Source organism: Rhipicephalus sanguineus, chromosome 6, assembly GCF_013339695.2.
Source record: "Rhipicephalus sanguineus isolate Rsan-2018 chromosome 6, BIME_Rsan_1.4, whole genome shotgun sequence".
In the NCBI taxonomy this organism is placed as follows: domain Eukaryota; kingdom Metazoa; phylum Arthropoda; class Arachnida; order Ixodida; family Ixodidae; genus Rhipicephalus; species Rhipicephalus sanguineus.
Window position 1 is genome coordinate 101,811,088 of NC_051181.1, and position 17,647 is coordinate 101,828,734.

General features: G+C 44.6%; 1 protein-coding gene across 3 annotated transcripts in view; it reads left to right on the plus strand.

Moving 5' to 3' along the window:
- Window positions 1–12,637, plus strand: part of LOC119396049 (CCHC-type zinc finger nucleic acid binding protein) — a 38,744-nt gene extending 26,107 nt beyond the window's left edge. Inside the window, exons 5-7 of one of the 3 annotated variants that reach the window (XR_007416555.1) lie at window positions 6,631–6,809; window positions 8,771–12,484; window positions 12,516–12,637. Coding sequence is in view for 2 of the 3 variants with exons in the window: in XM_037663097.2 (XP_037519025.1) it covers window positions 6,631–6,809; window positions 8,771–8,885 (294 nt within the window). In the remaining variant the exon portion in view is untranslated. Of the gene's footprint in view, window positions 1–6,630; window positions 6,810–8,770 lie in introns of all 3 variants that reach the window. The other 2 variants (XM_037663097.2, XM_037663100.2) reach the window with 2 other exon arrangements.
- The last annotated feature ends 5,010 nt before the right edge of the window (window positions 12,638–17,647 follow it).

Here is a 17,647-nt window from a genome sequence, read left to right on the forward strand (position 1 = left end):
TCCTTGCGTGGTCTTTTAGCACGAGATTGTAACTAATGGCACTGGTACTACACTCTGACAGCAAGAGGTGCACGAGACTGTGCTGGCTGGCTGAGGGCAAGTTCAAGACTTTCAGTGGAAAAACATGCGTAGAAAACGCGCTCATGTTCAAGCATGATAAAAGATACCAACCCAGTTGCCAGAAATGGTGCCACACGCACTTGAAACAAGCATTGCTCATTGAAATGCAGATTCGAAATCTGCAGTATGGCTTGATGTTGGTGCTTTCCCAAGGTTTTCTCAAACTCCTGCCATACTTGCGCAGCACGTGAAGCCCCATCAACTGCTAGACTGCCTCGGAAGTGCTGAGTATTCATTGCTTGAATAGATGGTACCGCAAGCAGAATGGCAAAAAGAAAAAGATTAAGTGCTACACAGATGAACGAAAGCCACGCACATAGTCTTCTCATCATAGCTGCTTCTCTTTGATGCGTGAGCACCTGTGTTTTATCGTGGTGGTAGTGCTTGCGCGACAAGGCTCTAGCTACTTGATATTGTGAAAATTGAGGTTGCAGTCACTGCACTGCCACCGAGCCACTGCCATGTACCTTTTAACATCCTGCTAAAGGAACACCCGTTACAAGGTCCATGAACTCATTCCAATTACAAGCAGACCACATTGCCATAGGTGCTCGCATATCCCTCTAGGTGTCAGTTTTATCTATTGATAATTTGGCTTCATCTATGTCTTTAACAATGTACCAGCTGCAGAATTAGCTTTATTTACTTCAGTAACATTGTCAAGTTCATAGAATCTCAACTGCATTCAAAAACGCTCTGTGAGAAATTCGCATACGACATCCAAATATATAATTGTCTAGTGTACTATGAAAGAACCTCTCCAGCCGCATATAAATTCAAAATGTGGAACTTCATCAAAACATCACACAATAACTACAAGTGCCAAGACATGAATGTATGATCACTAGCTGTGGTGCAGGTAAGGTGTGTTTCTCCCAATCTTCGTGGAACGAGTTCGTGGAACGATTCAGGGTTCCATCGTTTGAGTGTTAGGTGTAACATGTCAGTGTGAAGGATATCCTATGGCATTATGGTTTAAACTACTGTGCTTGCACCATCGGGTCAATTCGATATGGTAGCAAACACCTGCGCTGCCTCGAACATTGAAAGGGACAGGTGAGGCGTGATTGTGCCACTGCAAAACTTTCACATTAATTCATATGGAATCTTCAGGTTCCACTACTTAAGTTGCATGTCGGGTAGCATGAACTGGTAACAGTTGCAGGGAGCTCAGGGTTGTGTCACATGACCAAACTCTTCTCTCTCATTGGTGGAAGGCACCCCCTGCATGCACACACATCAAATGATCTTGCTGCACTGTCAAGGTCTGTGCTGCAGACTGCAAAACTGAGGAACAAGTTAAAAGCTAAGGCTTCAAATCAATGAAACCTGCAGCATAGTGACATTTGCAGAGAGAAAACGTATTGTCCGGAAAGGGTCTAGGTCTCGGTTCTATATTACAACTAGCCTCTTGAGTTGCACACTCATAAAAAAAAAAGTGACTGCACCTTAGCAGGAATGAGAACAAGTAATATGTGTATCCTTTAAAAGGCATGCAAGCAGTTCACACAAAACTATGCTAAATGTTAAACAAATATGCAAATTGAAATTGGTATCAGATGGAACAACAGGGAAACCTGTTGTATTGCAGCTGACCAGTGAGAAAACTGCATGATTAGATGCATCTCGGTTAACAACAACCTTTACGTGCAGACATGCATACTTTCTTCTGGTGAAATGTGCGATGCGTGCTGTACATGTTGTTTATGCAGGTTTTGTAAGATAGCATGTTGTAGCTCATGTGTATCATTGTTCTCAAAATTCCTGCATTGCTAATTGGGTGTTGCCTTTTATGTGTAGTCTGCACTGCACATTTGTAATGTGCATAGTTTTGTAATACTAGCCACTGGAAAGTCTTCTTGGTAGAGTGTGTGGAACACCGGTGTGGTCAGTATGCATCGTGTACTTGGATATTGAAGCAAAGGTAATTGGGGCAATGTCATCAGCAGGTTAACTATCGAACTCTGTAGTGTCTAGATGGAAGTGCAGGAAATGCGTAGAAGCACCAAGTGCAAGTAGTAATTAAGTTAAAAAGCCTTCCGACATACATGGGGTCCAGGGAAAAATCGTTAGTAAATTACGCAGTAAAAGTTCATCTTATATTAGATGGCGGGATTATTGTAGTTATTCATTAAGCTTACTCCCCTGTATATGCAGTGGCACATGACCAAATGTGCAAGGTGCTCAGAAGAATGCCAGCATATTGTTTCATAAGAAAGGAAACTTGAAAGTAGCTTTAACCTGTTGGATTGCTTTCTATTGTACAAGATATTCACCAAGGTATTTAAATATAATTGGTGCAACACTCAATTTCAATCAGACAGGCACATCTACAAGTGATATTTCTCAACGAATCACATTTTCACCATTTATCACGTAATCGAGAAGTCTATGAACATGTAGCTTTTATAGTTATGAAAAGGCACTCGGTTCATATAAATATCGGCAGCCATGGCAGATGCCACAAAGTAATTTTTAAATTGACTAAGAAGGGTGTCAGGCAAGGGAGGCATATTGTCTCTGATGTTATTCAAGTGTGCAAGAAGTTTTCTATGCATTTCATTGGAAAAGGACTGCTTATAAAGATCAGTGAGAAATGAAAAAGCATGGTTTGCTCAATGCACCATTCTGCTTATCAATGCTAGAGATTGCTAAAAACATATGAGGGAGAATATTAATTGTCTGTTCTAACAGTAGGTTGAAGATTAATGCATTACTATGTGAGAGATTTGGAATGTTTAGTACCCGGCTGCTCAGGGGACAAGAGCTAGTGGTTGCTAGGCAGCCTACTGAATCTGTGGAAGAGTTCGTTTACCTAGGCTACGTGATTGGAGACAGTCCCTGATCACAAAAAGGAAATCTTCAAACGAGCAATGGATTAGAACAAGTATTGTTAAGTCATGAATAGCAGCTTGTGAAACTTTTTGAAAAATGAGTGCTGTGACAGAAAAAAAATGCAGGCATAACTTTTGCGAAAGGTGTTACTTCACTATGTGTGAGAAAGTGGATTGGCATGTTACGTGATGCTTGAGCAGATAACAAGTTGCTCAGTGCACTAACAGTGGTTGAAAGGCAGAGGATGGGGTAATGTGGTTGGATTAGTAGTTCACTTCTACAAGACTGGTAGTTTGAGATTGCTGGAGGGAGTCCTTGTCTAGAGTGGACATAAATAGGCTGGTAATTAGGAGCTAATTAATAGATAATTAAATGTCATGAACACTGGCTAGCCTGAATTACATTACTGTAATATTACGCAGGATGGATAAAGGAAAAATTAGCAATAATTATCTCAAGTGTGCACGTGCATCATCTCGCTGACGGTGAGGAAAGAAGTTATGGAGTGTGTTTGTTGGCGTACTTCGCCATGCATCTTTCATCATGCCGTGGCATGTTTCTACAAGGTTGAGTATGCCGTGTACTGTAATTTCACGCATTTTAGAACTGAATAAAGCTCACGCTTTCTCGCCAAAGCCCTTGGTGGTTGTTAAGCAAAGCTTTTATTACTGAAATCCGCAGTGCATTTCATGTCGTCATGGACCATTATGCCTTGCTGATGACTCGCAAAAGCTCTGCGTGCACACAAGTCGTTCCTACCTCAGATGCATAGTTAGCTCTTTAACCAAAATCTAAATAAATTTGCAGTCTTTTGCTTTTTCTTCCTGAATAAGTAATCATATATGCAAAAAACGTTGGCAGCACTATCCTGGATTGTCTAATTGACTTACTGGGATAGCTTCACTGCTCAAAAGCTCTCGAAGAGCAATGCAGGCTCTCTATACCCAGTGACAACATTGGAATACAGTGCAAGCAGGGCACACAAAACTCCACTGTACGTACCCCTTCATTCTATGCAAAGTAGTTCCCGGGGTGTGTCGCTATTGAAAGAATTTTACCTCTTGTTATTACATCGTGAAAATGAGTCAACGTAATTGGCCTGCTCAATCTGGTGACAATTTGCATTTCGTTGCGTTCCTTAGGTTTTCATCGTGTGTAATGGCGCGTGTGGCTTGCAGTAACCATCTTACAAAGATTTCTGTTGCCGAAAGTTACATGAATGCAACGCGTCACAGCCAGAGCTTAAGAACACTCAACATCCAAGTGGTTTTGCTTGTTTGGATGGTGTTTCTAGTGGCTGATTTCATAACTGGGTACACCCTAAATTGCCAAGCCTTCCTAGCCGTTGAAAATCACACAGACCTGCTTCGCTACACACCATGTGTGCACTACGCATGTGTGCTGCTCGTAATAAATGTGCTGCATGCAGTCTACGCAAACCAGTGATTAGTTCTGCAGTGGCAGCAGCAAAACACGGGACAGAAGCAAGCATATTACTGCACCTTAATGATGTCTTTTTTTTTGCAGAAAAAAAAAAAGACGGCCATCTCTGATGCTATGATCCGCATCTTATAATTGCAACTGTAAAGTGTTTATGCCTTAATAATGATGGCTCGACCACACGAATTTAAACAGTGTTGTAGCATTATATTAAAAACGAACCACCGTTATATAAATTGTTTTTAATGCCATCAGCAAACACACAGACACAGGCCCTGCAACATGCACACTTCCTGTCTGTTTGAAGTTCTGAAGAAACCATCGTGTCATTGAGGACCCGAAGGTACAGTGACAAGTTTGGCTTGGGACGCCGGCGACGAATTCCTGGGGCGTTTGTTTTTGTTGATTACTTGCGAGTTATTTCTTTTGCGGTAGCTTCACTGTGTTTTTTTTTTTTTTTCATTCGTTTGCCTTGTTTAAAATCATTTGTGGCGACCTGTCACAACAGCTTAACGAACTAGAAGTGCCATTTGTGCCTCATGGCTTTCTCAGTAATCTTGGCTACCGTTGGGTTAAAACCTGTGGTGCTTGAAGGAGTATAGACAAGACTTTTTTTATTGGATCTGTTTTACATTGAAATAATGGACATATGCCCAAGAAAATTAATAGAAAGTGCTGCAGTGCCCTTATAGTTCACTATGATACTCCTCTTTTACGAAATGGGTCTGGTTTTGATATGTAGGAGTTGGCTGCGGTATCAACGTAACCTAACTTAAAACTAACCTCATGACATATATGTTGTAATGACATATCGCATCGTTCCGTTTCTGTGTTCTTGTGGCTACCATAAGTGGATGCTGCCATGAGAAACGGGCAGTGCTTTCTGTTAATGTTTTCATGACCAACGTCATCATATGCAGCTCCACTGATACCTAATGTCATGCTGCAGCAGTTACGTCGGACAACACTAGGCAAAGCTACAGAATGATTGCTGTCAGGAACCACTGTGTGGCGTGGGGAAAGCAACGTTAGAAAATCGGGATTATCCACAGTAACGACCATGCATCATAAATTTTATTGTGTTTATTAATCAAAAAGACAGGAATGAGACTTACATTTCAGATTTCCAACAATTCTACTTTGAGACAAACTTTAGCATCAAATTGAGATATCTTATGTGTCTTCTAACCCTCAAGTTACAAATGAGAAGCATGTGATATGATACTCGACAACTTAAAAACTACGTGTTTGTACTCCTCTAAGCATTGCAGGTCACTTTAGTGTGTGGATGTTACAGGCCACAGTAATTTCTTGAAGCAAAAGGGCAACACTTGATGTATTGGGCTACATTTACACTGTCTACTTGCACTTTGTATTTCAAATCACTGAGAAAGCTCATTGGGCTGTTGTGGCAGTGTCGAGTTGGCCCTCTTGTGCAGTGGTTCTGGTAACACAATGGCAGTGATAGCTCAAATGTGAGTCACTGTTAAGAATCTGTGGTTGACAGGTGTGGATGGATGTACTGCAAGAGAAGCACATCGCTTGCAAAAGAGTGAGCGAGGTCATAGTCACCTGCCATTATGTACTGTAATTTGCGTTTATCCTTACGTTGTTCTATTTTGATTATCCAAATATAATGTCTTTTACAATTCGAAGACACCTGTTTCAATTGGAAATGTTAGTCCTTGACTCAAGATCCGTGGTAGTCTATTGGTTGCCTTATCTTACGTTCACTTGACTTCTAGAAAACTGCGCTAGAAACGCTACTGCAAGACAGACACAAACTCAGGCAGACACGTACGTGTCTGCCTGCATATATTGTGTTCCTTTCGGTACTGTGCATTAGGGAGAGAGTCTGATGCAGACGATATACGTTGCAGGGAGACAAATTCATCAAAGTAGAACTCGATTCAGCCATTGTGTTTCTATTTTTGTAGTCAGTGTATGAAGTAATGTGCTTGTGCTTTACTTGCAGCATTCTTGCACATTGGCTGCTTTTCCACTTAAGTTTACTGAAGAAAACTGCACAAGATGCTAACTCGTAGGTGGGGGCACCTATGTGGACCCTCCTCATTTGCTACAATTTGTGTTTCCTTTCACCTTTGTTTACGTTACTCTATAATTATGTTTGCCTCGGTTGTATTTCTCTTTTATGTTGTTTTGTTTTCTGTTGTCTTTATTCTCCTGTGTTTTGGGACTCATTTGGAAGTGCTGCTCTCCCCTCCTCCCCACAAGAGTGGTGCTGGCCTGTCTCTCCAGTGCTACCTGTGCGGCAAGCTGGGCCACATCTCCCGGGACTGCCCCAACAGCGAGCGGGATGACCGCAAGTGCTACAACTGCGGACACCTGGGACACATCAGCCGGGACTGCCCAGAGGCCGGGGGAAACGACGCGGTCGCCGACGTCTGCTACCGGTGAGGGACCCTCCCTTCCTTTACCTCTCACGGCAAACACCAGTCTTTGCCATGTGAAGCACCCGTCCAGTCTGTGACTCTCTTAAAGGGACACTAAAGTCAAAACAATGAATCAGTTTAAATGTATAAGTTACTCTTTGAAAACTTCGCTGTCATTGATTTCACCTTCATATATATTTAATAATAAATGAAAAAATGAAGGTTAAAGTTTCATTTTTGAAATATCATGCTGAAATCTCTGCACATGCGCATCGGCATTATGTCAGAGATTTCGAATTGTTTTTTTTTTTTTTTGTATTTCGCCTACATTTTGTCAACGAAATTTCCTGAAATTTGGTACGTGAAGCCTCTGGCCCTCTCGGTGGGCAATGTACTTCGTTTTTATTGAATAAGAACTATGCATGTCATAGTAGGCATCATCAAAATCAGTGATGTCACAGTGAGTTTGTGCGGGAACTTCAAGGTGGCGTCACCACTGCACTTATTTTTTTTTTCGCATTTTCTTAGTTACCAGGTGTCTCCTAGCAGCAAGAGTTCTACTTTTGGTATTGTTAAAGGGGGATTTACTAACACAAGAAAAAACATGGCTGATCCCTCTGTCATAGGAATCGGTATAACACGAAAGTGAAACGTGTCTTCACAGACGTAGTTGAGCGTCTGTTGTGCATTCTTTCGCCCCAAGGGCGAAGGAACGAATGCTACAGCAACAAATTGTAGTGTCACTCGAAGAACGGCAAGCAGCTCGAAACTTGCAACGCGCTGCTCAAGCAGAAAGGACACACGGAACGAACATACACAGGATAAGAGCGAACTCACATTTGTAGCTTATTCCTGCATGAGCACCACGCTCCTTTCGCAAAAGCAGCCGCTGCAGTGAGCCAAGTGACCTTCGTGCTCTCAACGCAAGATGTATAAACCACCGCGATCACGAGATAAGCGCATGCACGAGCGACCACGCCCTGTAGAGGCGGGCGCTTGCCGCAACGGCGGCGACTTCTAAGGCGCGCTCGTCGAGCCCTTCGCGCCATCTCGCCAGTGATAACGAAAACACGCTGTAACACAGATCTCTGAGTACCGCCACCGGCAAATGGTTTATATAAATAGCTCATCGTTAGCATTGCGAAGAACATGCCGTTCGTGGCCGAATCGTTTCGCGCTGCGGAGCGAGGGGTCATAAGTTCGATTCCCGGTGACGGAACTTTTTCTTCTGGTGTTTTTCTTTGCCCACTGTTAGTATTTATATTTTACAACATCGTATCCGTGACGGAAATACGTCAGTGGAGCCGTGGTGGACCCTGGCATAACACTTTCGTGTTAAAATAATTTTTCTCTTTAGTGTCCCTTTAAAAGCTCTCGTGCCTTGTGCATGACCCTAGCCTTCTTTACTGAAAGTAAAGACAGCTACAACTGCTATTCCAGCTAGCATAATAATGTTTCAGGGGGATGGCAGAAAGAAAGCAAGATTATTACCAATCATATCTACAAGAGCCCGCTATGTAGAAGAATTATGAAAATGCATAGCTATAAAGTTCGATTGAGCAAAGAATGAGACTGCTGCAGGAAATCTAGGAAAACGACTGAGCATGTTTTAATTAAATGTGAAGATATCCACCTAAGGGTATGTTTAAGCGGCACAGCCTACATGAAGCCTTGGGTTTTAGGGACAGTACTGGAAAGGTAAACAGGTCTCTGATAGAGATCAGTGTAATGAACCATGGGTAAGCTACTTCAATGAAACAAGGGTTGCACTCAACATTTCTTGTGCATGGTACTGTAACTGGTTAACCAATATAGGCGAGAAATCAATTTGTTAATTGGACCTGGCTACTCGCGAATAAGTAAAGCCACAGGCGTTGATACAGCCTATTTAATAGTGCCCATTGCCCGTTACGTGCTTAACTTCATGCATTTTCGCATTGTCTTTACACGTCCTGCCTTCATTACTCTTTCCGAAACTGCAGCTGCAACGAGCGTGGGCACATAGCACGCAACTGCCGGTCCACACGCGCCAACAACCGCTGCTACCACTGCGGCGAGGTGGGCCACCTGGCACGAGAGTGCGAGATGAAGGCCTGAGAGACGCTCCTCCCACCGTTTGAGCCGCTGCCCAGCGCCACCTTGGATGCGCAACGGACAGTTCCGTTGCCCTGCCCTCCTCTCCCAGTCGTCTCTCTTGGGAAAGAAGTAGCCGCTCCCTCACCCCCTCCGCTGCTGCTGCTTGCGCGACAGCCCCGTTTGCATCTGCATTGCACTCCGGCAGCTATGTGCTGTCACTAGTAAGGCAAGGAAAGATGGAGAGCAAGTTTTTTCCCCGACCCAAGTGTTGCCCAGAAGTGGAATTTTTATGGTTTGTTCGCCACGAGAGTCGGGAGAGTTGCCCTCGAGGGGGGGGACTGTGTTTAGTGCTGGCGGGGCTGGCTAGCCATTACTGTTGTTGTTAACGTTATTCCGTGATGGTGGCGAGGATTCCTTCTTCTATGTTTGTTTGGCGGATGCAGCAGAATTGCGAGGGGGGGCAGGCTCCTGTCCCTTTTCTCAGTGGCACAATCGCGAGGGGGCCAGCGGGGGAGCAGGCAACCTGTGGGGGCCACTGTTTGTTGTTGTTGTTGACGTTGTTGTGGGGATGATGTTTACGCTCTAAGCTTCTCTCAGTGCCCTCAACCCCTCTCTCTCCCCCCCTTCGTCATGCCAACAGGAATGGGGGAAAAACAAAAAGCACAGTTGAGTTGATCAAAGTCCTCGTAGAAGGCGTACGAAAATGTTCTGTTGAGGGACCTGTGGTTTGAGAAGAGTCTAAAGAAAGTGAGAGAGGTGCATTATCCTGAAGGACAGGGTAGTCCCATCGACGGCTTTGCGTGAAGCCTTGGTTTCCGTCTCGTTTCTACTGTGCAGCACAGAGGTGTCGAAGGAAGGTTGGACTGCAGCAAACTCTTGCGGGGCATCAGTGGCCTCAAAAGTGACACGCGCAGTCTTTTGCAGTGCGGTGATGGAAAAGGTGGCAACAAAGACCAGAAAGCGAAGCGGGGGGATGAGAAGCATTATTTATTTTTGTTGAATAAAGACCGTGTAAGTTGTATCGCTAACAGTGAGAAAACGTGGATGGTCCCTTGCCCTTCCGCGAGCCGTAATCTCGACGAGAAAAAGACGGATGGCCCGTTTCCGCTTCCGCGGTTTGTTGTGCGGGCTCGCAGGTTTTGTTGTTTCCACAAGCCACCCTCCTCGTTGAGGAAAGATGCCAAGGATTGGTGGTGTACAAAAGTGAGATTTCGAGCAGCATTGTACAAAAAAGAAAAGGAAGAGATAAAGAGAGTTTACGACGTGACACTTGCGCTCAAAGAGGGGGGGTTTCTCTCCAGCCGAGATTTTCACATTAGGGGAGGGATAAGGGCTTTTCTGGGCATGGGGGGAGAGGCTCTTGGCAATCTGATCTTGCTGCACTGTTCTAGTTTGGTGTGAGTGTGTTACGTGTGTTTGCCCAGAAAGCTCTGCTTTTTTGACAAACTCTGCTCCCGCACCCAGTCTTTTTGAGAGTACCTTTTGTAGGGCGTGCTGCATTACAGCTTCGTAATGGAATAAAAAAAAAGGCGAGAAAGGGGGCCCAGCTCCCGAGAAAGACCAAAGGCTTCTGAGGTCTGTGACGGCCGTTAAGTGGACGCACACACACCACACCTTGAATTGTTGAGCCTTGCCCGTTCCCTCAAACTGTACTTTGATGCTGCAATGTGCACGTTGTGTAGGTGGAGGCATGAGTATATATATATATATATTATATTATATATATATAAATATAATGTGTAAATACTTGTTGAAGAAGAGAAAGTTTCCCAGAGATATTTACAGCTGGTTCACCACAAGTTATATCTGAGGTTGTTTGGATTCCATCCCAGAGGCAGAGTTTTTCAGTAGAGACGCAGAAAGCAGCCTGCGTTCTTTTGTTTTTCGCGTGGCACCCACCAACTGAAATAAAAGTATGGTTGGGGGAAACGTACATGTCTCAGCCGACAAAACACTAGTCTTCTTTACAAGCACTTGCATGTTTCGACCAAAAAAAAAAGTATACCTCACTCCGGGATCAAGATGCGCACCAGAAACATCTTGGCTGAGGTTTACACGACTGGCATACCTGTGAATGCCTAGCGGTTGGTGAAAGGTGGAGTGGCAGTGTTCTTGTGCATTAGTGTTGCCATCCATTTAGTGGGCAACAGTCACGTGAGCTGTGTCAGTGACGCCTGAAGCAAGCCACTGCAACGCAAGATGCCATTGGCATCACAGAATGCTCCGATAGTAGGCGAAGAGGTTGTGCAATGTTTGTAAGGGATTAGGAACACAACAGTGGCGGGTGATCACTGAGCACGCATAAAATGCCGTTACTTCTTCCCGAGATTGCTGGCAGCGCCACCGACAATACTTCACATTTTGTGATGTCCACTTCTGGATGGCGATATCAGTGTGCAATAAATTCTTCGCCCGAGAGTTGTCTTTGATGAAGTGAACAGCAAGGTACGTGCCTCTGGTACCACAGCTTGTGGCAAGCCGTGACGACGTGTTTATATAGCATTGCAAATGCCACTCTAGTGATACCAATTCCAGTGCTGGAAGGTGCACGTTACACGTGTAGTGTGTGCTCAACACATTGGCAGGTTGAGACAAAAAGCCAGTCAAGTAGCACAACCCGACTGACCAAACAACACTGTTGAATAAATAATGAAAAATTCTGACGGGTACTGCTTCTAAAGAACACGAGTTGCCTCGAGTCTTGCGGTATGTGTGCCTACAATGCGAAGACCATGCCTGTCAACTCAAGGTTGATGGTGATCATCTGCAGAGGAAGAAATGTAAAATTACTGGGCTGAAAGAGAACATTATTATGCTTGTAGTTGGTCAACTGAATAGAGATTCCCAGAACTTACACGAAAACGTAAGGTACTTACCAGCTGTGATAGCTGGTGGTAGTAATTTTTGCAAACATTTATTGATGCTTCATTCGGAACTGCTGGTTCAGGGTGTATATGAATGTCTTAACAGTTTCTACTGGAACATTGTATTGAAAGTGGCAATTTAAGTGATGACACTTAGTTAAGCTTCAGAAGTGGTTTTAACCGGCCAGATGGCCTTTCCTCCAAACAGTTCACTATGTAGTGGTGTGCTTTGTTAGTGCTGGTTTCCTTCTGTAAATACATTCAGCTGATAATTATCACGAATGCGACAGCTTTTGAGTTTGTAAGCCCAGCACCTGCGCTGCACTTTACCGAGGAAATTTGTTATCTACATCTACAAAACAGTGACCGCCAGCTACAGTTGTGTTAACATCTCGCGTTATATGCATCTCCTTCCTTCAACTCTGTTAATAATTGTATTGTTCCTGTTTGCTTAGATTTACGTACTGTTGCATTACCATGTTCTGCTGTTCAATATGCTGTTGTTAGAGGTGAGCAACTCCTTCATGTGATATGTTTGGATGCCTACAGGTTTTGCAAACGCAAGCGGGTAAGCATTAGAAGTGGGGAGGCAATGCACAGCGATGCCTCTACGCTTCGTCGCAAGTTGCCCAGTCGTGTAAATCGCAGGCCTCGATGACCGGGCTGCTCAGCCATCTTGGAACGTCCACAGTGTTATCTCGCGTGCAGCCGGAGCCTTCTGCCGTTGTACCTTCTTCAGTTTTATTTTTGTTCTCTGTTTGTTTGTGTGGGAGGGGCCATTCATGAGACCCCAATCACAGAGCAGATACCTGTGCTATCTAATGTTATCCAGTGACATCAAGGTGTACAAACTGGGATGTGAAACGAGAAAAAAAAAAGAATAAAAATGGATGGAAAAGCTCCAAAGAAGTGTTCTGTCTTGCCTCTCTCGATGTAACACGTGTGTGCTTTGAGGTTCCTGGGATCCCTGGTAAGTGACAAATGAATCTTCTTTAAAGGGCCCCACACCAGGTGACCTAACGAATTTTAGTTAGACATTGCAAGTTGTTGCGAGCCCAATTAAGAGCATTATGCCACAAGAATATTTCTAATCGGTCGGTTAGAAGCTGAGAAAAACAATAATTTGTAGCGGCACGAAACCATGATGCGAGGAGGCGAGCTGCAAACCCTTGCCGCTCGCCCCGCGTAGCCTTCGCAAGCCAAATCCCTTCCCTGCCCTCTTCGGCACGCGAGCAGGAGGATCACATAACGCATACGCATGAACACGTCATGCGCACAAAATGTCACGAGCGCATGACGTGCCCGAACTAGCCCGAGCCCCCGAGACGCGAGCGGTGTTGTGGCGGCGTTCTTTGAGCTTCATCTCTGGCTTCATCTCTGCAAGCTATGCCGAATGCACCCTCGCCTAACACTTGTCTTTTCAACCTATTACTGAGCACGAAAGCTGCAACATTTTTACGGACGCGAGACTAGCGGTGTGCCGCATGAACATCTAGTTAGACGCGGGAGGATAAATGAGCCTAATGAGCGCTGGAACGCGGTAGAAAATTAGTTTCGTTGTAAAGGGCGGCGTCTGCACGATGCGCAAAGCGCGAGAACACGAACGCGTGCGAAACGGAGGTAGATTAGTCTCGAATCTGGCTGCGATGCGCAGTAAAAATTAAAACAGAAAAGGCACACATTCCGTTTGTGTGTTTTATTATTGCTGTCAAGTTTTATTTATCCATTCAAGCAACAAATTACACCAACTACACGTCGTGTCAAATAATTATCGCAGTGTCACGTGCTACTGTTAGCGACGTCAGAGCACAGTCGTCTACGTAGAGGAGCGATGTCACAGCACTACCATCTACGTAGGGCCATTCTCTCATGTACGTCATCCCCTCATTCTCTGGGCGCGCGGCCGCGAGAAGAAGGGCAAGCGGCGTTCAGCTTGAAATTTGACCCATTTACGTGGCGCGTAGCGTTGCAAATTTTGGCAGACGTAATCGTGAACGCCCAGTGCATGCATTGCGCTCGTCAGCTCAAAATTCTCAAACCTGGTGAGGGGCCCTTTAAGTGGGCATTAAAATACACTAAGCCGAGCGGAAGTGATACGTGCTTGGAAAAGTGCAAATTTACGTGGCTTCCTTTTTTTCTGTTTTACTCTACTTTTTAAATTGATGTACCACCTGATTTGTGGCTGATCCCTCTTGGTGGGTTGTGCCATGTCACTAAGGTACCAAGCACACGACGGAAAAAGAAGGCAAATAATATTAGGGACACATCTACCCACTATTCAGGAAGGAAGGGGTGGCAAGAAAGATGGCCCACCTCCAGCTCCTATCTCCATGAGATTTTCGCGTGACAAAAGATGGGTGATGGTAGCCCTCGCATGCGACAAAAGCAGTGACTGATGGTAGCCCTCGCATGCTTTAACTCTCATATAGAGCATGCGATGCGCGAGGCAATGTTATCATTTTGAACATCATGGCCGTAGCGACAGCAAAAACCCTGTGTGCTTCTGTATACTAGTTATCGCAGTAAAAGAAAACACTGACAGATCACAATGGTATAGTTAAAGAATTACAAAGGGGCAGGGGGTAGTACAGCAGTACGTGGCTAAGCCCAGTCTGATAAGGTAAAAATTAGGGGTGTGCGAATATTCGAAATTTCGAATATTTTTCGAATAGTGTTTGCTATTCGATTCGATTCGCACTGAAATTTTACTATTCGAACTATTCGAACTTCCCAAAGACAAATGCAGTTAACGTCCGGTTGAAAGTGACCCCTTCATATTTTTAATATGCTTCACCTCATTACACTCTCGTATTGCGGCAAAGCTGCCTTTCAAGCTCCGTTGCGGTCGAACTTGGCCAAGAGACAAAATCCGGTTGAAAATGGTCCCTAGATTTTTTAATATGCTTCACCTCATCACACCCCCGTATTGCGGCAAAGCTGCCTTTCAAGCTCCGCTACGGTCGCAAGTGTATTAACTCAAGAAAACGCTGGTTCCGATATCGGGATGAAAAATGTGGCAGAGTTGGGGACTCAATGCTGTTTTGGACCTGAAATTTGGGCAGGAAGTCCGAAAAATCAGACGCCGAAGCTTTTTAGCATCAAAAATTTCAGATGTTCTTATATATCGACGTCTACGAGGCAGATTTGGAACTCCGGACTTGAAGGGAGCACACCCTTGTCTGCCACATCAGTTGGCCTTCCACAGAAGTTGAAAGAGAAGGAGAGGCTGAGGAAATGGCATCTCTGCCTATCACGTGTAAAGTGTTGTCGGCAACACTTTGGTTGCACCAAATCATGTACATAAATGCAATTCGGCCTCTACATTGCCTCATTCTTGATAAGAAAGACAACTACAAAATATGACCCCACCAGCGCTTCATCAACCTAGCGAAAAGAAACACTTTCATGTTGCGATCTCACAAGAACATACTTAGGGATTCTCTGCAACTTTTTCTGTAATTTCACTTCGAATTATTCGAAAAATGTTTGAGAAATATTCGAAAATTATTCGATTCGATTCGCACTCAATCTTTAGCATTCGAATTCGCTTCGCACCCAAAATTTTGCTATTCGCACAGCTTTAGTAAAAATCCAATTAAAATGTCTGACTTTTGCCCATATCTATGTGCTCATTTTATTTTTTTCATTTATATAGAGAAGACGTACTCTGCTTATTTCACATTTTACTGACTTTAATGCTTGCTTGCTTAGCTAAGACTTTTTTATGGAAATTGGGGGAGGAGGAGGTGCACACATCGTATGACAAATATCCCCGGCACACAGGAAATCTGAAAAATGGGGAGTGGGACGCCAGATTCGCAAAGTTTCATTTTCTTCTAGGGAACTCTAACCCTTGCGTCCAAAAAACAAAAATTTTTTTTCCCCCCTCACTCATGAGTGCCCATTGCATTTTGACTGAGCGAATCACGCCAGCAGACCTGGGCTGTTGCGACGAGCTGCGCACAGTGGAAGCCTGTAATTACAGAGTCTCAAAAGCCTATCACCAACAGCGTTGCCGAAGATACGATGTGTCTTGCATCGATAAATGGAGGTTATTTGGACAAAGGCCTGAGCATTATCATACGCAGATTTTGTGGGCGTATAAGTAGCAGTACTATTTCGGGATGTTGTATACTGTACGTGGTGCAAGTTATACACGCATGTGAAATACAGTAAATTGCATCGATACAAGTTGAAATTGGGGTGACATTGCATCACCTGCTTTGTACATATGCACCTTAGCCACAGTTTTATGGCGTGGAGATGGTGCAAATGCACTTTACAGAACCTCACAGTTTAACGCCTCTTTTAAATTCCCAAATCAGTTATGTTTGCATGCCCTGAAAATTCAAGAATATATATATTATCCAGAGGTCTCAGTAACAACATTCCTTGGCATATTCTTGCGTGTAAAATTCTGCAGGTATTTAAGACAGTCCGAGTCTCCCAGCAAGACGATATTTGCATTGCACAGAAAATAGACTTTGGCCTGTTCTCTTGCACTTCATTACAGAGGAGCTCACCCAGATGCCTCCTCCACATCTTTCCGTCTCCACTTTTGGTTGAAACGTGGTGCCCTCTTTTGGCAACCCTATGGTTTAGTGGGTAGTACCAGTGCCAAGCAAGGCACATCCTTAGAGATTGTTGGCGCAGCATGTTGCACCTCAACATGCCTATACTGCGCTGTGGAGCGTTTTGTGGAAAGAACTGGGCTTGACACGTTTTTTGGTTAGTAAAGCATGTTGCATCTCTACATGCCAGTACTGTATTAATGCAGAGGATCCTGTGGAAAATAAACAGGACTTGACACAGTTTTTGAGTTTGCTTCAAAAGCACCATTTTCAGTGATAAGATAGGGGGGAGACCCACTCATGAAGGGCACACACATACATTACCACAGAAAACGACAAAATATAAACTAGACACACAATTTTGTAATAAAACACCATTAGGAAACCATTACAATACCAGCACTCCATAATGTTGACTATCAGGCCAGTGCATGTCATGAGATGCTAATGCTTCACACATACAGTTGCCCTGAGGGAAGAATGTAAACTTTATTGCCGAATGCATAAGATTCGAGTCCAGCGTCTTTTTAGTGGGCCTGGGCACCTACTGCAGACGCGATTCCGGGACCTCGTCTCGAAGCAGCTTCCTTGGCACATCGGACGGCCCACAGTTTTGCTGTCAGGTTCGAGCTGAGCAGCGCGGTCTTCCAGCGCAAGCGGAGGCTTGCGGTGGAAGTGATGGATGAATCGGCACTGTTCGAACTGCCTATTAAGTCTAGACACTCCCACATGTGACTAAGCGGGGCAACCTCGCCACATGATCTGCATCTGTTTGTAGCAGGGGCGTAGTTTGGAGGGGGGGGTTCAACCCCCCCTCCCAAAAATTTTCAATTTTGCTTGCGTATATATACACGCACACATACAAACACACATAAAATATGGTTAAACTCCCCCCGAAAAAAATTTCTGACTATGCCCCTGGTTGGTAGTGTAAATGTCTGGAAACGTGGTGTGCACGAGTCTGAGGTTTCTGTATCTGTTTGTAATTGTCTGTAGTGTGCCACTTGCAACCTGTTCAGCCTAGCGTGAGATGGGTATACGTGTCTCTGTAAGTGGTACTGTGTCATGATTTCGTGAAACCTGGTCATACAATCTTGCCCAGGCGTTTGGAGTACCCTGCGGGGTCTTTCCTTCCTCCGATGATGCTCGGCGAGTGAGGCCTCGAGCAACGCGGTGAGCCGCTTCGTTGGGGGTGCTCAGGCCGGTGTGTGCCGGGATCCATAGCAAGTGCCTTCTGTTACCGAAGTGAGCTCTCCTGGATGTATGATATCACTAGAGTATGTGGCACACCTCCTTGCGAGATGCGCCCGTTCACAAAACTGCGAATCGCTGTTTGCGAATCACTGAT